This window comes from Pleurodeles waltl, chromosome 6, assembly GCF_031143425.1.
Source record: "Pleurodeles waltl isolate 20211129_DDA chromosome 6, aPleWal1.hap1.20221129, whole genome shotgun sequence".
NCBI classification, from domain to species: domain Eukaryota; kingdom Metazoa; phylum Chordata; class Amphibia; order Caudata; family Salamandridae; genus Pleurodeles; species Pleurodeles waltl.
This window is the reverse complement of record NC_090445.1, coordinates 687,159,178-687,186,088: the sequence shown is the minus strand read 5'-3', so window position 1 is coordinate 687,186,088 and position 26,911 is coordinate 687,159,178. Positions and strand designations below refer to the sequence as shown.

Below are 26,911 nucleotides of genomic sequence, written 5' to 3'. Positions count from 1 at the left end.
TAGTGTTGTCAGTACAAGTCCGCTCGGAGATAAAGCCAGTTTGGTCTGGGTCCACCATACCCTGTATGTAAGGGGCCAGTCTGCCTGCCAAGATGCCTGTAAAAAGCTTAGCATCGGCATTTACCAGGGTAATAGGTCAACAGGATCAGCAGAGATGGGGGTTTTGTTCAAGCTTAGGGATAATCGTAATCCTGCCTAGTTGCATCGGAGGGTGAGAGACCCTGTGGTGGCAAAATCATTGTATAGTCTAGCCAACACCAGGGCCAAGAGATCCCCAAAGGGGTCTGTAGAATTCTGCACTGAGGCCATCCTGTCCCGGCACTTTACCCATTCAAAGGCATTGAATAGCCAGTAAAACTCAGTGGGGATATATCTTTGTCTAATGCAGTGGTTGTTGGCTGGGGAAGTATAGATAGAGAGATCAACTCCAGATATGTTGGTATCGCATCTGCATCCAGCTGCTCCGCCGTATAGAGAGATGGATAGAACATCTAAAATTCCATGTGAATCAAGTCTTCTTTGTTAGATACTGTGCAGTTCTGTGTTTGAATCTCATTCACCGGTTGTTGTGATGCTTGAGTGTGGAGCCGGTGAGCTAGAAGTTGACCCCATCTGTCCCCACCCACCACATAGTACTGTTGCTTGGTTTGGAGGAGAGCCAGTTTCCCTATGTCGCCCCTCGAGTTCTTTTACTTTGGCATCTAATTGCTGAGATTTCTCCCGCTGGAGCGTGTTAGAGCGTGCTGCAATAGCTATGAACTGGCCCGCCTCACTGCCTTTAGGGTATCCCATTCTACTGCAACAGAGGTCTGCGTCATGTGACAGAGGATGACATGATCTTGTACCTTACTTATGTGCATACATCAAAGCTTAGCATTAAGGTGCCATAGCTTGAGGCCCCATCTGGGAGCAGCGTTGTGTAGTGTAGTTGGGGCTTGATCTGAGAGGGCCGCCACCCCAATGAGTCACCGCATTAAGGATGCAAGTTGTGGCAAGGAAGAGGTCTAGGCATGCACAAGTCTGATGTGCAGCTAAGAAGAAAGTATACTCTTTGACTGCAGGATTGTTCGCTCGCCATAGTTTGGCAGCCCCCTCCTCCAGTCAGTTCCTGAAGCCTGGGGAGAAGGCCCCTGTTTGACTATAATGCTGCACAGATCTATCTAGGTTGGTATCTGAAACAACATTGAGATCACTTCCTATGAGTATGTCTGTGTCTGAAGTGTCGAGCACCTGCCCAGTGGCCTCTCTAAGGAACTTTTCCTGCTGTTCATTGGGGCCATAGATACACTCCACTGTAAACCTATGTCCGTGTATGTCTATATGTAAGGAGAGGAGCCTCCAGTTTATCTTGGCTTGCGTATCCATCACTCTCTCCGGGAAGTGTGTGGCTAATGGTATCGTTACACCTGCCGGCCTCCCAGGACCTGCAGAGTTGTACTGTTGGTCGAACCAGCGAGATCTCAAATGCTTCCAGTCCGCTCTAATCAAGTGTGATTTTTGTATAAGGCATATGTCACTCTTGGATTCTCTCAGGAGGGAGAGAAGGGCCTGCCTCTTCACTGGGACATGAAGGCCTCTGACATTGAGGCTAAGAACTGTAATTGACATGTACGTGTATTATGGAAATTCAGGAATGCCCTCATTGTCCTCGCTAGAAAGAAGTAAAATCATCTCCTAATGGCCTTGCTGGTGTCACATGTATAGGTTGTGTGTCAAAGAAAGTCATCATTAAGAGAAATGAACTGACAACTAACAAATAACCAAACTAGTTTCCCGCCTCGGACCAACAGTGGTTCTCTCAAGGAGGTACATAACATTATACCAAGTCGTTATCCGCTCATCAGCCATCCTCTGGGTGGAAGCTCTGCTGCCCCTCATGACTATCCTCGAACGGCCAAGTGCCACAGTTTGGTCCCGCTGCGTGATTGGTCAGGTCTAGGGTGCCTCTTCATGAAAGGGGAGCCCCAGCGGTATCATAGCCCGAACTTGTATAGCCATGACTGGGTAGCTAGGGCTCTGCCTCTGCATCCAACACACTCTACTGATGCCAGAAGGGGCAGAGCAGCTCTGCCCTCTCCTTTAAGCTCTCCATCTCTGAAGGCTTGTGGGCTCTCCCCCCAATGCTGTCTGGTTGTACGTTGACGATTCTCAACGGGTGGCGGCATGGCTCGGCTATGATCCTCTGATGGATACCCACTCTGCCAAACAAACTGCAGCCAAAAAGGGTGGCCCCATTTATATCGGATTTCTTTCTCTTGGAGTATGGCCGTTACAGGGCGAAGGGCGTGGCACTGTAATATCAGTGAGGAAATATCCTGGTAAAGATGCATCTTAGGCCCTTCAAAGTCGATTGCCTTCAGGTCGTGTACAGCCACCAATATTAGTTCTCGCTGTTTGTGATAGAGGAGGCACGTAAGTATGTCCTGCGTTTGACCTGGGGCCCGGGAAGGGTGACCAGCCCTATGGGTGTGATCCAGTATTATCTCTTAATCTTTAAGCGTTGGGGCGACATGCAGGAACAGGCAGATTACAAAGTCTTCAAGAGTCCCTGTCATTGACTGCAGTGGCACCCCTCTGATGTGATTATTAGAGCGCTGCTGTCTGTTCTCTAGATCCTCGACACAATATTGCAGATCTTGATTGCTGTCTTGTAGAGCGAGAATTTCTTGACCATAGTGGTCCAGCTCTTCCCCCTGGGCATCATGCATATGCTCTACCATGTCAATTCGTTCTCCCAGCTCCATGACATCTCTTGAGATCCTTGACTTCAGTGGTGATTTCCTGCCTGAGGGTAGCAAGGTCCTCCCTAAGTACCAAAAACAATTGTTCCAAGAAGTATCTTGCTAACTGTGCGGCGTCCTCCTCCAAGGGTTCACCTCTTCCTGTCCCATTACCTTACGCAGCTTTTCTCTAGGGGGGGGTCCAGTTTCTCTGCTACGGTCTTAGAGAAAAGTTCTTTAAGAGTGCCCTCCTTTTTTTGTGGCATTGTGAGGCCACACTATCAGGAAGGAGGTGCACCAGATATAGAGGGGGACAAGCCAATCCTCAACAATCCGGCCCTGTGTGATGTCAGGGTGCACTGGTGTTCCATGGTGGCCTCATTAGCCTCTGATGCTAAACTGAGGCTCCATGCTGTCAGGGAGGGGGGCACTCACCCCAGTAGGCCACCGCCCTGTGGAATCACTCCCCATGTCTCCTGGATCCACTTCTGAATCACCGGATTTGAGGCCCCTTCAGTCTCCTTAGCCCTCCAGCGAGGGCTGCCGCCCCCTCAACTCCAGGAGCGAGCCCAGACCTGGATTCACTGTGCAGGGGGTGAGGAGCACCCACTCATAACCACATCGGTGCAATCAAGCATATTTGTGGTCAGATGGGGACTGCACCAGGGGTATCCAGTACTCCAGCTACAAGGCTGCAGTAGGGATGCCACCATAAATTGCCAGTCCTCCCCTTGTGCACTTCGTAGTCTAAACTGCCTTCGACAGGTAGACCCTCCAAGGGCAAGGCCTCATCGCCACCAGCACCCGGCCCAGCCAGTCTGCCATGCAGGCCCCAGCGTCTGCATCAGGCCTCAGTGACAGCCAGGCCCGCCTCGTGCACCGCCTGGGTACCAGCGACCCTCCCATGCCCCAGGCTGGCTCTTGTCGGTCAACACCAGCATGAGAGGAACCTAGATACTGAGCCTGGGCTCCATTGATGCCACACACAGTTCCTTTATGCTCGGGAGGCACTTCTCTCCAGGGAGGCCCAGCTGCCCCTAAGCCTTCTCCTGTCTCCTCTGATTGTCCTGAGGTCTGCAGGCCCCAACAGGTCCCTCCGTCCAGCTTCTTCAGGGGCGTCGCGCAGCACCTCCCAGCCTTCATGTCTCACCTCTGACAGAAGGCACCAGACCATGTGCCACGCAGGCCCCGGTCGCCGGCTCAGTCCAGGCTGGCACCAGCTGCGTGGCACGAATGGGGTGGGGAGGGGCTCAGTGTTCCCCATCCAAACGCCACCGGTGCGCCTACCAGTAGCTGTAGCTTCTGGTCAAAGATGATCTTGCAGGCACAATGAAACATGATCTTGACAGCTTATTCATTCATGTAGTTAGGAAGTTTATATCTCACTACTGCACGAAGGAGGGATTAGTGCGCTTTACACTGAACGTGAACATACTACTACTGAGCAATAAGCAAGTGTGTCAACTTTATATGCAAATATACCATAGCAGAACAGCATACACTTTTGTGCAGTGCCACTGGAAGCTCCCTACACCACTGTTTCTCAAACTATTGATTGGTGACAGTTAAAAGCAGAAGCAGTTTATCTAGCATACTAGACCCAGGCTTTCGGATGAGAAGGAGGAATACATGCATGAAAACACTTGTCAGTCTTTCAAGTTGAGATTACATCATACTGCCAAAGTGTGTCTATATTGACATTGACATCTGCCCAGTAGTCAGTATCTTGTCAGAAATAGTCTGCTGGCTGCATCATCAGTCATACAGTCTAGCTTTTCACCTGCAATTTCTAAGTAGCTAATCATCGTAAACACGAATGAATAACCTGATCCATACATTAATGAATGAATATATGAATGCATGAATGAATAGATACCTTGGTCCACCAAGCTCTGCATCCTCCCATTAATCAATCAGCAGTGAGTCAAGGGCATGGAGAAAAAGTTGAGAAAAGGCAAAGCGGCCATCCAGAATGCAAAACGCATTCCTTTGCTTTCTAAACACGGTCTATCAATTGTTATTTGTAGTGCACATGAACTGGCAGGGCATTATGCAGTTTTAATTCGGCTTGTGACTGCCATCATGATAGATCTTTATCACTGACATGATGTATGGTTGCCTGTTAATAAATCTTCTTCTTTTCCTCGCTTTCTGCCTTTTAGTGCCACTATATTTTAAAGGCTGCAATATGTGGAATTTGGACATGCTTGGGCATGCATGGACGTCACGTCCCCGTCACCCAGTGCTTTGATCCCCTTGATGTCTTTTTGTCTTCAATTCAAAATGGTACAACTCAGGCATCATTTTGCTAGTAGCGCTGCGAGGCCTTGTGTATTTGCTAAAATACAAACTGGATAACTGTCCTTAAGCTCTATTGGAACTCATGAAATAAAATGTGTTTTCTTTTTTTAACCAACCTTACAGCATCGGGAATAACAGCAACAACAACAAGAGCCCCAGGTAATTGCAATTTACTACTTTGATACTATTAGTTTGGTGTTTGTTCCTGTGACATGTACTAGTAAACCTATTAAAGTAAATATTTATGCGATGGATGGAAGTTTAAAGTACTAGCAAAAGACAGTTATGTGTGTCATATTGAATTCTCCACCCACCGGTTCCATATGAGTTGGCCAACCACCTGTCTCCCTGAATTCTCTACCCACCTGCCCTCGATGAATTAGTATCTCCTACATCCCCTATGAATTCTTTACTAACCTGCTCATCGTGAATCCACTACACACCTGCCTTCCTTGAATACTCTACACACCTGCAAGTCGCGGCTTGCGAAAATTAAAAGGGGCAGGGCGGCACGGCACATCACGTGGCGGGGTAGGAAGTGGGGAGAATAATAACAATTTGAAAAAATATTTAAAAAATCACTTGCCTGCTCCGCTCCCGCGCTGTTCCTCTCTCCCTCGTCGCTTCAGGCAGGCACAGGCTGTCAGCCCTCCCTGCACCAATCCTGATGCTGCTCAGAGCAGCATTACAATTGGCTGGGAGCGCCCAACCAGGGTGCTTCCAGGCAGACCGGGAGCCTGTGCAGGCTCTCTCCAGCCCGGCAACTGTGTTGCTGGGATGGAGACAGCCCTGTGTGCATGTGTGTTTAGCCAGCCCGAGACGGCACAGAACACTCTCCTCGTCGTACCCCAGAGCCCTGCCCCTTTAACAACCAAACAATATTAAACATAGTTTATTATCGTTTAGTTTTTGAAGGTTTGCAGCTGCTGCTGCTGGCGGGGAGCGACGCTCCTCCGCCCTAATGGAGGAGCTGCCCCTGACACCTGCCCTTCCCCCAATCCTCTGCACATCTGCCCCCCAAATCCTCAGCACACATGCCCCCAAATCCTCTACACACCTACCCTCCCCAAATCCTCTACACACCTGCCCTTCTCAATCCTCTACACACCCGCCCCCTCCCTCCCTGAATCTTCTACACACCTGCCCTCCCTGAATCCTCTATACACCTGCCCTCCCTGAATCCTCTATACACCTGCCCTCCCTGAATCTTTTACATACCTGCCTTCCCTGAATCCTTTATACACCTGCCCTCCTTGAATCTTTTACACACCTGCCCTCCCTGGATCCTCTATACACCTGTCCTCCCTGAATTCTTTATATACCTGCCCTCCTTGAATCTTTTACACACCTGCCCTCCCTGGATCCTCTATACACCTGTCCTCCCTGAATTCTTTATATACCTGCCCTCCCTTAATCTTTTACACATCTGCCCTCCCTGAATCCTCTATACACCTGCCCTCCCTGAATCCTCTACACAATGCCTTTATGGATTCTCCATGCACTACCCCTCCATTAATTCTCCTCACACTACCCCTCCATTAATTCTCCACACACTACCCCTCCATTAATTCTCCACTGCTCTGTCCTGTGAATTCTCCACTTATCTGTCCTCCATGTATCCTCTACAAACTCGCCCCCAGGAATTCTCCACAAACCTGCCCTCCATGAAATGCTCAGACCAACATGAGTTTAAAGTGATTTTTCTAGCATTCGTTTGCACAATTCTGTCCATTATGATTTTTATAGTTTTGGGCAGCATGCTTTTCGCAAAGTCTCGATCTCTACATCAAGCATTTGGCATAGTTCTTTTCATCGGGCATTTCATAAAGCTCTGCACACTATGCATTGTACTACCCTTTATATGAGTTACACTGTTGTATGCTTCATACATTTTGCACAACCATACCTTTAAAAACCTTTTAAGTTCTACCACTGGTGCATTTTGCAAACTTTTACCAAAAAAACGCATTTTCTCCGTTTGTGGAAATCCCACAAATTCGCCACATTTCAAAGCATCATTCATTTCACACAACTCTGCACACCAGGGATTGTCTACATTTTTGTGTGCCATGCTTTTTCATTGTGGTTAATATCAGATTGAAGATAGTTTCAAAGCTGTGCGTTTTACCCACTATTTACTGCATGTCACAAATTAGGTGCAGTTCTGAAAGCTAAGTATTGTAAACAATTCTGTTCATCAAAGATTTTACACAATTATGTGCACCTTGAATTTTGAATGATTTGGGTACACATAATTCTATATACTCAGTCATGGGCGTTGCATGTTTGATTCTGCACGGTCAGTGTTTCTGTGAACAAGACTTGAAAGAATTCTATTCGACATGAGTTTGTTACACTATGCACATTTCTACAGTTGCTTGTACTGAGATGTCCTACCAGACTAATCCATATTGAATCACAGCGCCTGTTTTACTCAGTCTGGCTCCACCAAGCCGATGTTTTACCAATGCTTTCACTGTGATCAGATTCCAGCATTTGCATGTTTTGTGTCATGCTTGAGGGATCAGCCGCTTCCGGGGTGGGATACTTGTCTTGAATCTGAACAATTATTTGGTAAAGACAATGTATTTATTTCACCATCTTAACAGATGCAATGCAAGGACCAACAACATCAAGGCGTCCGGGTAAGTTCCCTCGGTGTGTTATGTTTGAGTTTATAATGCGCCTCTCTGGGCCGCCATCACATGCTGTTTGTTCTTTGTGCACTGTAGGGATTGTCCTTGGATTTTCTTTTGTCAACCCACTGTGTGTGGCCTTGCTGTTCCTTTGTATTTCAACACATTAAGTTGCTTCATGATTGCTTTATACTTTCAGGAAATTGGCCTGATTTAGGGTTGTTCTTTAACATGTTGTCTTATGCCCTTCTCCTCATAAATGTTCACGGATTTCCATTAGGCTGTGTCCGTGCATACTGACATCACCCAAAAGTACAAAGGGTCCTCCTTGCTGCGTAAGAAATAGGTAGACGCTGTTATTTGTGGTGAAACTGTCCCCGTGCCTGTGCCATTGACTAGTGGGGGTGAACTGTTGTTAGAAGCAATTGATGCTCAGCACGCAACAATAAAACCTGTTGTACGAAAATGAGTGAGTAAAGTTTCACATATATACCTTTAAAAATATGAATAACTTTAAAATGTATGAATGGCACATTTCATCATACATAGTTGTCTAGCCGTGGCATCATGAAACAAGCATTGACAAAGTCAAAAAGTCTTGTCTCTAAAAAGGCAAGCAATGGGCTTTACCAATTCTTTGTCGTTGTTCGCATGGAAATGTCTGCATTATGATGCATACACCCACATGCATATCAGTTTTGCAATGTTTTATAATTAAAGGAAACCCATTCTGAGTTTGTCGATAATGCGTACACATCATGATGCACCCATACATCATGATGCCCAGTGGTCATTTTGCTATTTTTAATGTGCCATTCTATCATGGTGGACAACAGTGTTAAAATGGTAAACCAAAAGTTAAGAAAGTAAAAACACAGTGTGGTCAAGCACAAAAAGAAAACAAGCTGACTGACAGTACATTCCAAAGCAAACAAACAAAAAAAAAAAAAAAAGGACAGTAGTACTGGGAGCATCAGGGATTGAAAAAAAAAGAGTGTGAAAGGGAGGGCACTGTGGAACAACTAGGGTGTGAGAAACTCGGTCTTTTTGAAATGTCCCCCACTTTTTGCCCCATGTTGACTACTAGACACTGTTATCTGACTGATGGTGCCCTGGCTCTGCTAACCAGGCCCAGGGCCTGTGCTCTGACTAAAAGTATATGCAAATTAGACATAATTCTAATAGGCATGACAACCTATCTGTTCGTCCCTAGTATACAATAGGGCATGTAGGCTTAGAGGCCCAGTAAATTTAATGCATTTAGGTGTGCACTGCTGTTGTGCCCTCCGTCATTTTTGAAAGGCAGCCCTGCTTTGTAGACTACTTTTAAAAGTAAACTATATGCAAATTCAACTTCAGAATTAAAGGTACTTCCAAAGTCTCAAACTACTATATTGTTACATACTAGTAGGTGTCACAGGGGTAGGGTGCCTTGTAATTATAAGTAGGGACACTGTAAAAGATATTTTTATGCTCTAGTGAGGGAAAAACTGCCAATTTTGGTTTTACCCATTGTACTGCATTTGCGTCATAGGCTAACTTAAGAACACTTTATTAAAATATGACTGCTGCTAAGGAAGAGCTAAAAATGTCATTCCTAGAGTTAAAATGATAGTTAGAATAAATCCAACAACTTGCCACTGCTAGATGTATTATACCTTTCACAGAAAAGAAGTTATAGAACTTGCTTTTCTGATGAGCCAAAATCCAGCCTTCCAGCAGCTGTTCTCCGATTGGCCAGCCTCTGCCAAGCTGAACCAAGCTGCCTTAATGAGGTGTGAAGTGACCTGCAATGAGCCAATGGGACATCTTGTGGGTGGAGATCTACAAGCTGCATAGCAAAAGGCAAGAAGGGGGCTGGGTAGCCTAACTGGTCTTCAAAAGGGGATGACCCGTAGGACAGGAGAAAGGTTCACCCCAATTTCCTGCCATCCCAGACAGATGGGAGCCTCATAAAATAGATTAGCAAAGGGGATAGAGGTGCAGTGTTAAGGGAAATTAGCCACACTAGTGGGACGGCTTAACCAGATCTTAACCTCCAGGAGAAAGATTATCCATTTTGGACTTTAGAAGAATAGTACTTTCTGGGACAAGAAATATGCTACTCTTTGTAGAAAGTGGTCAGACATATGGGTGTCACCTTGCACCCCGTTGGTCAGTGGTGGTGGTCTGCACCCCAAAGGACTGCACCTGCTGCACACTGGGGAACTACAGCTCTGAGGACTTTGCCTGGCTCCCAGAAGTAAAGGAGAGGACTCCCAGAAAGCAACAGGTTAAGAGCTTCACCTACATCATCCCCACCAATAGGAGCCCAGTGACCACCTTCATTTTGACTTTTGAGAATTTGCCAGGTACATTCTGGGAAACGTAGTCTCAACATATCAAGGACCATTTCTCAGAGCTTCTAGACCTTTGGATTGGTTTTGAGGACCACTGGAGACCCAAAGGAAGATTTCTGGAAAGAGATACAAAAGTTTCGAGAGGATTGGAGCAACTTTGGGAAAAAAAGCTCGATAAGGTGACCGACCTGTCGATAAGAGTCAAGCTTCCGACTTCGAGCCATGACCCAGCCTCAATTTCAGGGTCATCCCGCAGAAGCTCCAGAGCTTTTCCCCATCTATGACACTTCCAGGAGTTGACCCTGAGCACGTGCTGAGCAAAGCCAATGACGTTGCTTTGAATCCCGGCCTGACGAGAGGCCTTGCCTGATAATGAGAGAAACAGCTCAATAATAACAGTTAAGTCCGAAGGTAAAAAATTGACAAAGGCTCACACTCAGCACATCCAAGTTGGGCTTCATCGCGGTTAGCCTCAGATTGTGACTTCGTCCCTGTCAAACGCTACCAGATGTCCACGATCGGCACTATTGATTTTTAAGAACTAGAGAGTACTTTTTTTTTAATTTTTTTTAATTCATAGCTCCAGTTCCCTACATTGGATTTGTAAAGATACAAATATTTCCTGTTTTTATGAATTGGTGTTGGATTTTTATTCTGTGTTGAGTCTTACTTATTTAATGTATTGGTGTTTTTAAAATACTATGCACACCTGTCTGCTAAGTTACGCCTGGGTTGAGCAAGGGATTCATTTATTGAGAACTTGACTGGCCCTTATATTGTGATTGTGGCCTTATTACTAGTGGTCGGTACCTACCAAGCCCTACTAATAAACCACCTTCTAACATAGAGGGTAGAGCAAAAAAACATATGCACTCATATGGAGTTAGCAGTGGAAGGATCCAAATCAATAAACTGTGAGACTGAAACCTCCTAGGAGCTACAAACTCATAAATAAAGAGGAAAGGCATTGTATCAAGAACAACCTCATGAGGTTGACAAAGCCATCCACTCACGAGCAAGGGGTTGAACAGAGCCCATTCTAAGTATATGCTACATACTGGAAACAATATGTTGCCAAGAAACTGCTAAAGCTTGTCTTTAGCCAATACCTAAAAGAAGAGAGTAGGTATCTTAGAAAGGCATTTTTTAAAGAATTCCCCAAGGCAATGAGTAACCCCACTAGAAACATACTCCTCGGAGCGTGGGCATTTTCATTCGGCAGAACGGATGCATGAATAATACCACTGAAGAAGGGTCTGTTCACCCGGAATGCGTTGGGTCTTTCTGGAATGCATCGTTAAGATTTGAATTTACTCAACAAGTCATTGGAGGGCACCCATTGGTTGCACTGAAGCAATGAAAGAAATAATATTGGAGCTTGCATTTCTACAAATTACATAAACAATCAATAAATATCGGAAGAACATGAAGAAAAAATCGTTAATGTAGTTGTGAAGATTTTTAATGGAGCACAAACGCACGTGGCACGAAAAAGGTGTGTCAGGCAACTGGCGGGAGAGTCCAGCACTCGGATTAGTTGATAGAGATTGTGCAAGTGTGGGATATTGCATAGCGCCTGACAGCACACTTATTTTAAAATTATATTTGTTGAAGTTGAAAATAGTTGCATAAGAGAGGAGTGTGCAAAAGGAAAGCTACACCGCGTAAAATAGATGAAACATGATCTTTCATACACAGGGTCTGGTCAAACCTGATACCGAGATGTTTTTTACTCTCTGCCTAGGACTCGAGCCGAACTCATTTCAGGGAGCCTCCACTCTGCTGGCCGTAGCTGCTGAGCGTTTGTGATAAGCAGTATCTTGGGTTTGTCACCATTCAATTGCAGACAGTTGTTTGTCATCCAGGCAGCTATTTTTCTCATGCCGTCTGTGAAACGTGATTTCACCCCATCAAGATCACGCCCAAAAGAGATCACTGACTGTCATCAACGTGAGCTATTTTCTCAAAGCCGCATTCTTTGAAAATCTGTGTGGGGGATACAAACGTGTTAAATGACGTGGGGCTCAAAAAAGAGACCCAAGGCACCCCCTTTTTGATATGCATAGTGCACACCTTAAAAGAGCCTAGTGAGATCGTCTGTGTCCGGTTTTCCAGAAAATCCACATACCATTGTAGAGCTTTGCCATAGACACCTAACTGACACAGCCTACGAATCAGTAAGGCATGACAGGCAACGCTGAAGCTGCTGACAGATCCAGCAATACCTGCATGGCTGGGTTGCCAGCATCCAGGAACAGCGATATAGGATGATAAGTGGAAAGGTTCCCTGGATCGGCAATAGTGTTTTCCTCGTATCAGAGAAACCTGCGCGGCTTTCCAGGCCAGCGGAGTTCGGGCAGTGTCCAAGTATAGGTTGAAAAGAGACATAATGGAAGATGCAATTATGTTTGATAAACTAAATGAAGTGCTGGCAGGGCACAGATCAGACAGGAGCCTGATTTAGCTTTCTCTAATTGCCCCTGAAAGTGGTTTAAAGTGATGGGTTCAAATCTATCCAAATAAAACGTAACCTTAGAAGGAGGCAAATTATAGATAAATAAATTGTCTATCTGCCTGGGGAAATTAGGAAAGTTTAAATAAATTTTGTTTAATTTCTCCTTTAAGAAATCAGCAAGGGAGTCACATATTTCTTGTGGTGCCAGGATGGCACGAGTACAAGTGCGAGGCCTAGCAAATTCATTAAACATTTTAAAAAGTTATTTTGCCGAATTGCCTGCCTCATCAATATTATTAATAATGTGATTTTTGCATGCCACTCTAATTTTCCTGTGGTAGCTGCTAAGCATTGATTTGTATGCTTCTTAATCGGAGGAAGTTTTGGTCTGGGTCTTTTTTCAAGCGTTTTACATGTGGCTTTCCTAGTTCTGAGCTTCGTGGAATACCACAGAGCATGGGGTTTACTGGGGATGGATGATGTCTGTTTCAGAGGGGCAATCCTGCCAAAAGCTAGCGATAGAGAGAGCTATGGTAATCGGTCAGAGCTACGTTAATATCATAATCCTGTGTAATCTTCAATGGTTGAAAGGTCTAAAACAAGGAATCCGGAGAGACTAGCTTCCATTGTCTCAAGGCTGTTCTGCAAACTCTAATGGACTTGTTGGTCCTAACTACCTTAGGAATCGGAAACCTAATCAAATGATGGTCTGTTTAAGTGAGGAGTATTGGAGAGTCACTCTCCAAGGACTGAGTTAGTAAAAAGTAAGTCTAGCATGTGACCTGCCACATGGGTGGGGCCGACCACTTTCTGTTGGAGACCTAGCAGTTCAATATCATTTGAAAGTCAGGCCACCTCTTTTTGTAGGTGTCTTCCCCTTGGAAATTAAATCATAGATAGATACAAGAATGAGCTGTAGACCTAATAAAAGGTGAAGTCAAGCAGAAAATGTGAGTCAGCCAGAATGTTGGAACTATCTCATTGAGCATGAGCCATATCATCATTAAGGTTAACAAATAACTCCCATGCGTTTTTGGGTTTTTCACTAACCCTCCCCTTAGCCTTTTGCAGTCTTCCTGCTTCGCCAATGCCTGTGCTCCAGTAATTGAAAAGAAAGTTACTTACCTTGAGAAAAATTATTAATGGTGGATACATAACCTTCCAGTAGATTCCTCACCTTAGAAATATCCTTCCAGGTGTTAGACTGGTCTGGAGCACTTTTCCCAGCATTTGCTCTTCAGCATTGTGAGGTGGCACCATGCTGCTTCAACTGCGATTACATCCAGTGGCCAAGAAGATACTGGTGTACAAAAGGCACCAATCTCAGTGCTCATGTCAGCTCCTGATACTTATTTTGCATCCGAGTCAGCAGTGTGGAGAGGAACCTAGAAAGCATCAACAACAATAACAACTCATGCATGCTTGCAGACATGGGAATCTATTAATAATGGCACTAACTCATCAATGGTGGAGGGAGGCCAATAAGCAATCCGCAGGAATATTGTGTATCAATCAAAAATATTATTACTGAAGGTAAGTACATTTTCTTCTGATGGAAATAGCTCCCTCCAGATTCCTCAGTTTAGGAATGAGTCTCAAATCAGCACCAGCTAGAAGATGTGATTGATTAGTAGGGAGCTATACAACACAACCTTGGCAAAGCATCAAGCACTATTTGCCTGAGCTGTGCGATAGTAATGTTTCCAAAAGTATGAAAAGATAACAAAATCCATATTCAGCGGATATCAGCTGCAGGAAGGCCTCTGGTGAGTGCCATGGAAGCAGCCTTGCATTCTAGTGGAGTGTGCACGAATAGCAACTGGAGGGTCTTTCTTAGGCAGCTTGTAGCAGATGTCCCTATTACCTACTTTACTTCATTTCAACTGATCACATGGGATCGTCACAATTTATGATTGATTTCTTAATTAAAGAATTAACTAGTATACACTGTTTACAGTCCTATTCAGATTTGCATCACATGCTGCCTTCTATATTTCCATTTGTTGTATGATCGCTTAATTTCTAAACAATTAAATTGTGGTGTGGATGACTGTCAATTAGCTTGCCTTTCTTGGATGTGGCATAGCCCACAAAGAGCTGGTCATCCAGTCAGTCAGGTAAATGCAGTTGACATAGTAAGAGACCACACATATGGTGTGCAGTCTATGTAGCCGCTTCTCCTGCCTGGTGCATGAGAAGGATAGAGGAAAGCTAGAAGGGTGATAGCCAACACCACCTTGGGCAAGAAGGCTGGACCAACTTATTTAGGTAAAAAACTGCGAAAGGTGGACGAACCAAGAGGTCCTGAAGCCCTCTGACCCGACGAGCTGAAGTTATTGCTACTAACAACATTTTTTGTAAGAAGTTGAAGTGGACCAAAAGGGGTTACAATCAAGAAAGACACTTCTTAAAGTGAACCCCTTCTGGCCCTTGGCATCTACTTGTTTAGAAACCCTTGGTGAAGGCATTTGGTCTCAAATTTAAAGACAAAGGTTGAACCACCAGTCAGTCTGGCAACGGATCCAAGAAGAACAATTCTGATTCACCTGGTTCTGGCAAATATCATCTGACAATTTGTCTACGGCACCTTGGGCCTGAGAAGAGCTGCTCATAGGCAGCCAAAACACATTTCACTAAGCTTCAGTGGTGTCTCATTAAATCGAAGCAAGGGCTCAGCAGCTGAAAAGGCAGGGTGCAGGGTTCCAAATGTAAGACTTAGCTACACAAAGGAGAAAGTTTGCTCTAAAGTTCCTGCAGCTTTACACACCACTGTGGTAACCAAGAGCACTATTTCTGTGAAGAGCTAAAACGGTATGGGTTGCCCCCTTCTGCTATGGTAACTGGACCCACTAGCATTTTGTAAGTCAAGATATAAGAAAGTGTTGGAGTAAGAGCGAGGAAACAAATTGTTAGCATCTGATTCATCATCCTATGTAGAGTCATAATCCCAAGTGAACATATTTATTTAATGGGAATTGGAACCAAATAACTCCTCCATCCTGGTACATTTCTGTGCTTTTGGAAGAGACTGTTTGAGGACAGCTCCAAGCATGGTGCTAGAACCAGGTGGTGGAGTCATGCAGGCGACAGATGAGTGGGGAAACAGCGAAGTAATCCTGCTTATCTCTCATGTCTAAACCAGAACCTGTAAAAGGTTCGTAGTCAGACAGCATCAGGGTCAGATCTGCCAAAGTCACCAAATCTAAAGGAGTGGGTTCACCCTTCGGACATGGTTGAGGGTGACAGAGTTATCCTGAAGGCATCAAACATTGCAAAACAGAAGGCCTCGCCCTATGCTGGGTTAACAGATGTGGCAGGGAATTGCAACTGTATTTTCCTGCAGCTTTGTAATGGGCTCTGAGGACAAGGAAGAGCCAGGCACAGGGAAATGGGGCCAAGACTCCAAGGAAAGTTTCCTTGAGGAAAAATAATTTCTCCTCCTTATGACGCTTTTTGTTTTTGTTGTAATAACAACTCTCGGGAGATCGTTCCCTGTCAGAACACTTTCCCATAGGAGAAGGGATATACTTTGAATTGTCCTTGTGGGTCTTGGCAAACAATAACTTGGGGACTTGCTCCCTTGGGTGCATCATAGAACATGAGTTGCATGCCACGAAATCATGGTCAGAGCCAAGGTAACACATGATGCCCTGTGGATCCAATAGAGCCATCCACTTACGGTGCTTAGAACAGGGCTTGAAACAAGAAATCCTTCGAGAAGACGTTTCAAGTAGACACTGTTGGAAGCTGGGGAATTGTCCCCAGTAAGGCGCACACAGAAAGAGAGAGAGAGACCTCTGGATTGTGCCAATAAGTCGTGGAAAAACTGATGACAAGATGACAAGATGCAGAGTGGTGCCACAGATACACCACAATCGTCATATCTGACGTTGTGGCTGACGCTGCGTTAGGCAACCTTTCAATGCTAGAGAAGTGCTGGGGGAGAGCTTTCTGGAACGGGTCTACGCCAGAAAGAATGTTATTAGGTGAGGGATACGCAGGAAGAAGTATCCATAAGAAACATTTTTCTGCACCCCTTTAAATGGGGAAATTTCACTCAGTTTTGGACCACATCATTCACCGGATACCCCTGCAATTTTACAATAAATACGGAATCTTATGTTCCTCTTGAGGTTTAAGGCCGAGGCTGTGAACGTTCACTGTTTTACATTTTCTTAAAATGTAAGCGTTAAAAAATTAGGAATATTTTCGTAGGTATTTATTGGCCCATCCTTCCCATTTCTTGTTCAGACCCAGAAATCCTAATATTATTGTGTTTTTAATACTTTTCTGGGTCTTAAGTTCTCGATACTTATCTCTTCGATTGCTGAGTTAGTTCCTTTGGAAATTCTATGCTTTGTATCCTCGACGCTTCATAGTTTTTGGTTCTACTTTGAGGTAAATATTAGTCGATTTAACTAGATCACCACTTAGAACCTGCATGTGTTTGTCATAAGCATCCTCCCTGTCTCCAGCATTGCTAGGGTCATGCTGTACATAAGCTCTTTGAGGCCTTCCTTGTGTCTTTAGGGCTAACACTGATTTACGCAGGAGCAGGGGTTTCTCTCCAAATCAGGATCATGCGATACGTAGCAATAAGGTACCTATGGGGTTTTCCGTGGGTCCATTTCGCCAGTGTTATCCAAACGGAATGTGACCGCAGAGAAATGCACAGAATGTGGAAAAAACACAACACCAGGTTCATCGGCCATCTCTCATTCTCAGGGTATAGCTCAAAATAGTTTGGAAATACCTTGCCTCAGTATTATTGCGCTTCGCGTTATCTATAATTCTCGATGTAGAAGAACTGATGTGGCCTCCTCTCAACTTAAATTAAGTACAGTGGTCTGTGGTATACATGGCCTCCTGTTTATTTTTTCAATGAATGTTAACATTTGTGATCCATATGTGGATCAAGTCTGCAATAATGAGGGTGAACATCAGTGCCAGTGTGGACAACATGGCATCCGTCTTTTGCCCATTTCATATTACAGTTAACTTCAGATGATTGAAAACATATTTTAAGTTTCGACGGTGAGCTTGAGGTGTCAGCCAACAAGCAAAGGTGGCCTATATCCCACTTCTCCTTCTTCTGTAAACTCTCCAGATATATTTTAAAACTAAAGGATCAGAGGAAAGATTTCACACCAATCATCACAATGTATTCTGGAAGCAGGGCAACGCTTTCTATACCTTACACCTCTTCTTTGGAGGAAAAGTCTATCCCAAAGCAGATGGTGGGGACTGACAGATTCCAAATGCACTGGAACTGATCCACAGTGGGATGTTGCCTACTTTCCAATGGCTGTGGCTATGAGGTGGACCAACACTGCATCTTTTGTTTTAACAGTTTTATTTATTGGTATTTCAAATAGTACATTTCTTTATTCACATGGCCACCATAACACGTTACTTGGAGGTGCATTTTGTCGTACTGTATTGTTTATAAGTGGCTGCTTTATGCATTCTGATGACACAAATGCATGGTAATCTTTACCGCCGTCTTAAATGCCATAATGTTAATTTGAATTGTAGGCATCTAAAGTGCCTCTATTTCACAGTGGCATGTTTGTGAGACAGGGAGTCCGCTTTCATCTATGGCTTCTCAGTGTGTCTGTGTAGCCGCCGTCCCGTAGGGCGTATGTCAATAAAAATATATAGTGAGGAAAGAAATAACATAACTAAATAACCAGATAACCGATTAACTTGCCCATATATGGTTAGTGCAGCTATGTGGTTGTGGTTGCAGGGTCCCCGTGCATCTCTGCGTGTCCCTCCACCCGGAAGGTGGAGGCCCTGTCACAAGAGTGGGGGGTGCACCCTGGGGGAGGTCACCCAGGCGGCTGTGCAAGGAGGGGGGGCATCGGCAGGTATGTACAGGGGTGCGAGCCGCAGGCTAATGTTCATCTACCCCTAACTCATGCTGTGCCGTCACCCCATCTGGGTTATCATCTGTGACCACATCCATAGTCTCCCATGTGTCTACCACCTCTGCCCTCATGTGTGCTATCCTCTCATTTCCTTCCTCTGTATCGCCCTTTCCTCTGCCCTCGGCCATTGTTTGACATCTGTTACCCATGTGTCCAGCCAGGCCTCTTTTTAGTTTTTCAGCCCATCGTCAATCTCCTACGCGCTAGCACCAGTGCCAGGTCTGCAAACCTGTTCCCCACCTTTTTGGAGGAAAGCTTATAGAAAAGCCCCAGTAAACATACTGCCTGCCCATTGTCTAGCTGTCTATTCAAGACATTGTTGAACCTTGCAAGGACTTGCCCCCCCCCCCCTGGATCCCACCCCCCAAGTAGTGTCTCAGAGCTGGACAATCCCAAGTCACATGGTGGAAGTCAGCGTTAGTTGGCTGGCATAGAGGGCAAACCCCCATCGCCACCCAGTATATCCGATTAGTTCTTTGCGGTGTGAGATAGGTCCTGTGGATGTAATTGTATTGAGTATACTTCTCTTGCGTGTTTCGTGAAACTTTGTGTGCATGTGCTAGATTCCGGCCCCTTTAGTGTCTGTCAGATTTCTGCCTATATCTGCGACCCATTTGAGTTGCAGACCATCCAACTGCAATTCAATCATCCCGTTCAATGCCCTATAGATCCATGTAATCAGGTGGGATCACCCACCCACAACTAGCATAGTCTGGAGGACCGCAGGCGTGAGAGGTTCCTCACTATTGTTGCCCCACAAACCCTTTAGGGCACGTTCGACGGCTTCGTAGGTTAAGAATTGGCCAACAGTCAAGACCGTCTGTTCTATTAAATCCCCAAAGAGTACCAGCATCCCTCCTTGGTAACAGTCCCCCACAGTCTTAACCACCGCCTCAGTCCATAGTGTTAGTTGTCCAGTAGTAAAGGAGGAACAGGGTTAGCTGTGTGGTAGTCCAACAAGGGGTAGGGCCTGGGTATAGGGGTTAGTCGTGCCTGTTCTCCTAAGGACTCTGTGCCAGGCAGTTGCGGCTGTGGACACTAATATGTTTGGTTTGGGGGATATCTGCCTCCAACTAAGCAGCCAGGCCATGAACTCCTCCCCCCTTTCAGTCTCTCCATCTAGGGTAATCGCTGACAAGCCAACCCATTTAGCCATCGTGCTGGCTATTGAAGTTGAGCCGCCAGGTAGTATAAGTCAAAGTCGGGGACTCCATGTCCCCGATCCTGCAGTATGCGAAGAGTCCCTAGTGCTACCGAGTGGTGTACCCTCTCCCACACGAACTCTCGCAGTAGCGTATCCAGGGTTTGAAAGCATGACATAGGTATGTGCACTGGTAGGTTGGTAAAATAGTAGAGGAGTCTATAGAGCATCACCATTTTGGAGAGTGTGACCCTACCCATGGGGCATAATTTCAATCAGCACCAGAAAGCCACAGTGGCCTTCAGTGCCCGGTATGCTCCACCCAAGTTAGCCTCTCTGACATCTCTCAGGTCATGGTAAACCTGATTAGCCAGATATCGGAATGTTCGTGGAGCTCAGTGGACATCCGCCGGCATGAATGTGGACGCGCCACCCCTTCAAGCATCGGGAACACACAGGTCTTCCTCCTGTTGGGCCGTAGGACCTCTTTACCTCCATGTAAGCCGCTCTTTTTGATTGAACTGCTGCAGTGTAGTCTAGGAACATGTTGACTCTGCCATTCTACACCTCAAAGGGACCTGCTTCGCGTGCTCTCTGCAGTAGTAGGTCCCTGTCTTTATAGTGTAATAGCTTGGCTACAACCGACCTGGGGGGGTCTTCCAGGCGTAGGAGGTCTGCCCGGGACACTGTGCGCCCTTTCCATTGCGAAGAATGGTGTGAGTCGTTGGTTGCCCATTAGTGATTTCATCCAGGGCTCCAAGTAGGCCACCATGTCTGGGCCCTTGACCCCCTCCGGTAGCCCTATGATACGTATTTTGTTACGCCGGACCCGGCCTCCCGCATCTTCTGCCCGGTGTTCTAGCCGCTGTACTGTGTCTGTGAGGTGAGCAGGTTGGTTTGTTGCGCTCTATGTGACGTTCCCATTTCTTTAAAGTCTTCCCCTGTGTTTTTCACCCTTTCCGGTGGTCAGTTCTCAGAAGGCCCAGCTCAGCCGGCATCTTTCTGATCACCTGCCAGAGGGTATTCTTAGAGTCCTCAATCGTCGCCTCCAGTATTGTCTGCAAGGTGTCCTCCATTTGGGCTGGCTGAGTGGCCGTCCGCAGCGCCGGCACTCCAGCCTGTTTCTCAGTTTCTGGGCTAACCGCCCACGATCCCTGCGGTTTAGGGCACTGTTTCCCCATTAGGATATCTCCTCACGGCTTGACTGTACCCAGTCCTTTTATCCATGCACCAGTCCGGTGGGGGTCCTCTTGCCACCTACGTTGGTTCCCCCCTCTGTCGTTAGGGGTTCCCGATGTCCCAACCCATCGCTCAGCCCCTCTGTAACCCAGAGTCTCTGAGGTAGGTCCGGGCCCGTGCCTTCACAGCCTACCTGCTGTTCCTCACATCCTCTCTTGTAGGCCCACAGTTGGACTGGTAACCCTTGCTCGCCAGGCGTTCTTCCGTGTGAGAAACCCCATCGACCAAAGCAGACAGAGTTCTTTTGTTATGTGGATGCAGTGGTCGAAGTGGGTGGGACTGCACATACTTTTATGATTTATGAAACCCTGTTCCCCTGCTTCTTGTAAAAAGACAAACATGGCAGGACGGTTAATTCCGACAGTTAAATACCTCCACTGACATGTCATTCAGTGAGATTTCTGTGCGGTGAAACTGAAGCTGGACAGACAGCTAAACCAGGCTTCAAGCCAGGGTGTCGGCTTGCCTGTAGGAAATGCAAATGTGCGCTACGAGTTAATCTGCAAATATAAAGGATGTTTTGCAGCCGGCACTTGCTTAAATTGACCTAATCACTGGAAGCTTTGTGATGACAACGATTTCTTATTTTTGAGTGGTAGTGCAAAGAGTTAACAACTGGGCTGTGAAGTGCATGCTTTTAATTGTAATTGTATTTATATCACACTTACAACACCTGGGGGTGTTGAACGGACACTAATGCAAAATAAATTGCAATACGTACACTCTGGGTATCACTAACATCTACGTGTTGGAAGTGCCATTTTATCCTAAACATTTTTCTCATTTTGTAGCAGTCTATCTTATAGTGTTTGTAATGCAAGTTTGAAATAATGAATTACATATTCACAGTGCTATCTGTCACAGGCTGCGAGCTAGGAGCACTAAAAATAAATGTAACTTTTCTCCACTGCAGGAACCATGACTTAATTCTGTGGCTCTCTGGTTCACAAAGACCTCTACAGTGCATTACCTAATAGAGGTTTCAAAATGTACTGTAGTGAAATTCCAAATGAATAACAGCTTTTTTTATTTATTTTTCATTCATGCTGCATGTTATTTTATATGTAACTACCAGACGCTGAAAGACCAAAATAACTTACAGAATATTTCATTTTTTTAAGCCACATCTTTGATCTCAACCCCACACTCACTGACCTCGCTCCCATTGCATGCAGCATCACAGTTCCCATACTTTTTAAAATGCTTTGAGGACCCACATGTCTAACTGATTGCCTGAAGAAACAAAGTTTCTTAAGCTCATTTGTCCTTGAGGGAAGCCATTGTAGGAGTGTCAAGGTTGGTGTGGTGTGTTCAGAGATAAAACCTAGCTCTTTTTCAAGAATTCAAGTGGTATTGCAGTGATCAGTAACTGTGCAAGCTGACATCAAGGGGATTTTAGCATCACCTCGTGTAGCTGGTGAATATGGTTGAATGTATTTCTTATCTTAGTACTGATTTGGGAAAAGGAAAGGAAGCCTTTATCAAATAGTATGTCTGAGCTGCTCATCCTTCCAACTGTCGTTGAGAGAGAGAGAGAGAGAGAGAGAGAGAAAAAAAAAAAAAAAAAAAAAAAAAAAAAAAAACAACTCCGACTCAAGAGCCAGCTTTAGGGCAGCATGCCTGGTGCAGCCGATCTGGGGAGGAAGCGCTGACCTCAGGGAGGCACTGTGTTTAGCAATAACGTACTATTTAAAAACACCTGCTGCAGAGTTCCTTGTGTGTTCAGTTTTCAGGCAGCAATAAAAATTTCAAGATAACTCTTTAATATTGCTGCTAAAGAGAAAGAAATTAAATTTTGTCCAGTGGCAGTTTTGACTCACCATAAAGTAGCGCAGAGGGTTAATATGCTTGCTGCCATGCAGATCACAGATCTGTATTTTATGTGAATAGCTGAGTGGACGACTGTTTTTGTTACAGAGCTCCTTTTATTTCTGCAGTTCATAAGCTGCTACCTTAATATAGAACAGTGACTGTCATGAACCGCCATCAAAGAGCTGCATGCAGACTACATAAAATAGTTTAGGATGTTATGCTTTTCCCCAGTCTTCCCTTACTTATTCCTAAAGTTTCTAAAAAAGGTTAGTAAAACTGGTATGTGAACCCAGCCTTTACCAGTGTTTCCAACAAATTAAATGTATGTGAGAGAGGGGCTAAGGACAGATGCGGGGCACTTTTGCCCAGGGGTACTGAGGGAATCTGAGGAGAAAGTTTGGAGTGGGTGGGGACGCCAAAAATAATTCTCAAATTGGGCGTCACCATTAATTGATTTAGTTTACACGTTTCTATTGTTTAACACATAATATGTCGCTCTCTGTCAGAATGTGTGCATTTTGTTTTCTTTATTCCTTCCAAGAAAGTAGTAGTATTACCTTTCGAATGTGAGGTGCACTTATTAGAGTTCGGTGCTTTAGCTCAGCTTGCCCTGAAACTCTTGGTATTGACCATTGGCATGTCGGTTCGGAAGCACAGCATGAGGCAGCTGGATGATTACGTGGGTTATGTAGTGTGAGAGTTTATAAAACAATCCTTAACTTCTTAAAATTATTCCTGGTATAAGCATATATATTTAAGAGCTGTTTACGGTAAGCATCTTCCTGCATAATATGTCTGGAATCACGGGCTGTATGCTGGGATCCAGAATGCCTCTGCTTGTTCTGAGTGTGTTGTATAGTGTGAACACTTAGAACAATACTCATAAAGTCTGTATCTTTGTTAATGCAGAAGAGCTAGACCTGCGTCTTGTGAATGGCCAGCACCGATGTGCCGGCCGCGTCGAGGTTCTCTACGGAAGCTTCTGGGGGACAGTGTGCGATGACCAGTGGGACAAGGCAGATGCAGAGGTGGTGTGCAGGCAGCTCGGATGTGGAGCTGCTGTTCAGTATTTGAGAAAAGCCTATTTTGGCCAGGGAAGTGGCGAAGTGTTCTTGGAGAAGGTGAATTGCACAGGTACAGAATCCTACCTCTGGCACTGCAACCACGCCGGCTGGAAATTGACTGCCTGTCTCCACAATGAGGATGCAGGGGTCATCTGCACAGGTATGTTGTGATTTCTGTCATGTATGTCTTCCCCTCTGCTGGTTGGAGATGATGTGTTTCCAAGGTCTTTGTGTTCGTTCTAAATCCGTGCTACTAACCTCTGCACTTGCCTTATCAGCTCATCACTTTGTAGCTAGGCAGTGATTGTGTGGGTAGAATCCGGACAGTGTGCAGAGAGCAGGGTGATGCAAACACTAGCAGAGGTTTGTCTTTGATTCTGTAGCCATACTTGGTATTCTAAGCAACTCCAAGATGCAAAATCCTGCAGACCACAAAGCTGAGCAGCACATCTGATAGCAATAAATGGTAAGGATGAGAAAAAAGCAGGCTTGTCCAACGCCAGTGCAGTTCATTTGTCTGACCACCGAGGGCTTGCGCAGCCCTGCGCACATTAAACCTTGGATATATTGACTGATAATATTTACAGGGAACACCGACTTTCTCAAAATTAGCCTACATTAAGTATTGTCCTTATCAGTGAACTCTCAAATTCCCTATTTGGGGACCAACTTCAACTATGGATGGGCTTCCCAAGCTGGCAACTGGATTGTTTGGGCTTTAAAACAATATTACATATTTCCTCCATCAGCCAACTCCTAGACACGCATTCGAAGTTCTGACAGCCACAGTTGCATATTATATAAATGCTCCATTGGAAATTATCTAAGCAAAGAGTTAAGTGCCCCTATTTGTTCATGGGATAAAAATAAGCAAATTCACTTTGATAGGGGTCAACCCAAATGGAACAAGGTACTTTCTCAATTTGTGTCAATGATAAGGCATATGACTCTGTCTCAGATATGGAAAAACTGAAAAATGTATTGCGCAAAGAATGGAATGTGGTGGGCACCAAATCAGATTTATTTTGAGTTCCTAGAGCAGTAGTAAGATTGCATTTCCCAGATTGAACATAGAAACTACCATTTACCACCTGATAAACAATAACAAAATACTTTATTGACAAAATAGCTACTAGGAGAGCTCGATAATGAAAGTGAGGGAGAGACAGGAGGGTGATTCAGGTTTCACCTGGAATATTCCGTATGACCTCTCACAACTTGAGGTCCCCCTTCTGTTCTTGTAGAGAAAATCTTGGTCTTCCAGCCTTGTCTTTGAGGCAAATAACAGTGAGGAAAGGGGCAGAGATTACCAGGAAAATGATCCCTACCCATTGCCAAGATGCCCATGTCCATCAAAGCTGATTAAAGACGATGCACATTCTGTGTCCTCGAAGACCGCAGATATTATCTATCAGCCTTTCGAGGAACATCTTCCCAACTGCCTTAAGGCAATCTGGACCACCCCTCTCCCAACAGTGGAGCCAATGTGTGATGAGTCTCAGTGCACACAAGGAAATTAGCCCCCTGGCTGCTGTTTGCATGTTGAAATACAATAATAATCAGGGTTCAGTGGTCCACTCAGGTTTCTGGGCTCTGGTGCCACTGCACCTGCTGCACCGTTGGAAGTTATGTACCTGCCCTCGCCTAAAGAAGGCCTTCTTACATGGTCACGGCCCAGATATCTACCAGTCAACTGTGGGTGCCTCTTTTTCTAGCCAAAACTGTAGAAAAATTGCATTGCTAACATCTCAACCCTTCCGCCACCTGGCTTGCTAGGGGTTAGCCAGTCCGGTAGCACTGCTGGTGCTTTTACACCTGTCAACAATGTTCATTTTCAATGAAGCATCAAGTGAAGAAGCTTGGGTATCAATAAAGGCAGCAGCATGTTTACTTATTTCTGTGGGAGAGAGTGACTCGGATGAAGTGTGAGGAAAAGTTGGCAACTCACATTTTAGCAACATGTACAGTGTGTGATCTCCATATCCTCAGTTGTTTCTAATATGCACCTGCAGCTGTACATGTGTCTACAAACGCTGGGAGATGTATGCGCAGGATGCCCCGCTGCTCTTCACCGTTATTGGCGAAACATAGCAGGGCTTTAGCTAAGCTGAAGAGTAAAAGTGAGCCATTCCTGGGTAGAAAATAAACTGGCAGCCTTTAAATACTAACAGTAAATAGTAAAAACTTTTTTAATTCGTAGGCTTAACCATTAAAACATATCCATAAAAAATATGTCCATCAAACCCTCCCTGTAAATCTATAAATGATAAACAAATAGAGCAAATGCCGATAGGCTCGTGACATTCGACGAGCAAACTCGGTCTTTGTTACTCAGAAATTCAAATTAAAAGCTGACGTTTAGGATTTCTTTTTGGCCTCTTTCCGAATTTTGGAGAACGATATTCCTACACCAGAAAACAAAAAATCATATACTGATGATACAAGCTGCTGATCCACATTAGTTAACAGAGATATCAAGGTCCTTCCCTTAGCTCCTGAACCCCATGTTTCCAAATGCTGATATTCCAGGGAACACGAGCTTAGAAAATAAAAACTCTTAAAAAGTGTACTAAATGACGCGAAGGAGTTCCTCTCTTCTTTGTCCTACTTCATGATTACTACGATAATGTTAGCTTTCACGGATTTGCGTAACTTTCTTGAAGGCCTCTGTGCTGTAAAGAAATGGCTATATTGTCCATAAATCGATCCTTTTATATCCATAACCTTTGCAACCTTGGGTTCCTTTTAAGGTCGAGCGCCAATCGCTTCTGACCTATTATCGCTATTTTGGGCTTTTAACCACGCCCATCACTTTTATTGGTTCGTGGGCGTGCCTTTTAAAATGTCCTTGATTTCATTTGTGAAAGGCATGCATAACTCATGCCTTTTCAGGTGTTTAGCCCATCTGACTGATGGATAGAAATGCATGCTCATAGATGAAATGGCAGGTAGGTATCTCAGAGAGAGACACAGATACAAGATGAGTAGGGGAGATGGTGGAGTCGGACACGTTTGTCACAGATGTTTAGACGTACATCATCTCTGCTACACTCCCCGCCCACCCCTCCACAAGAAGTTAGACTAAACGACTTTTTGCACACAAGTTTATTTTGGTGTTTTGACTCTATAGCAAAAGTCAAAAGATATATTGAAGTATTTAAATACTGTGCCTACTTATCCAGATTGGTGCTTATAAATCAGAATGGTTATATTTGGGTCAAACAAACCTGACAGCAGAAAGTGTTGAAACGCAAAATGGAAAGGTGAAGGTTCA

The 26,911-nt window shown here is 45.0% G+C and overlaps 1 protein-coding gene across 1 annotated transcript in view; it reads left to right on the top strand.

Moving 5' to 3' along the window:
* Positions 1–26,911, top strand: part of LOC138301680 (deleted in malignant brain tumors 1 protein-like) — a 91,141-nt gene that overhangs the window by 33,088 nt on the left and 31,142 nt on the right. Inside the window, exons 3-5 of the mRNA XM_069242194.1 lie at positions 5,145–5,180; positions 7,631–7,666; positions 23,483–23,797. Of these exons, the coding sequence (XP_069098295.1) occupies positions 5,145–5,180; positions 7,631–7,666; positions 23,483–23,797 (387 nt within the window). The remainder of the gene's footprint in view (positions 1–5,144; positions 5,181–7,630; positions 7,667–23,482; positions 23,798–26,911) is intronic.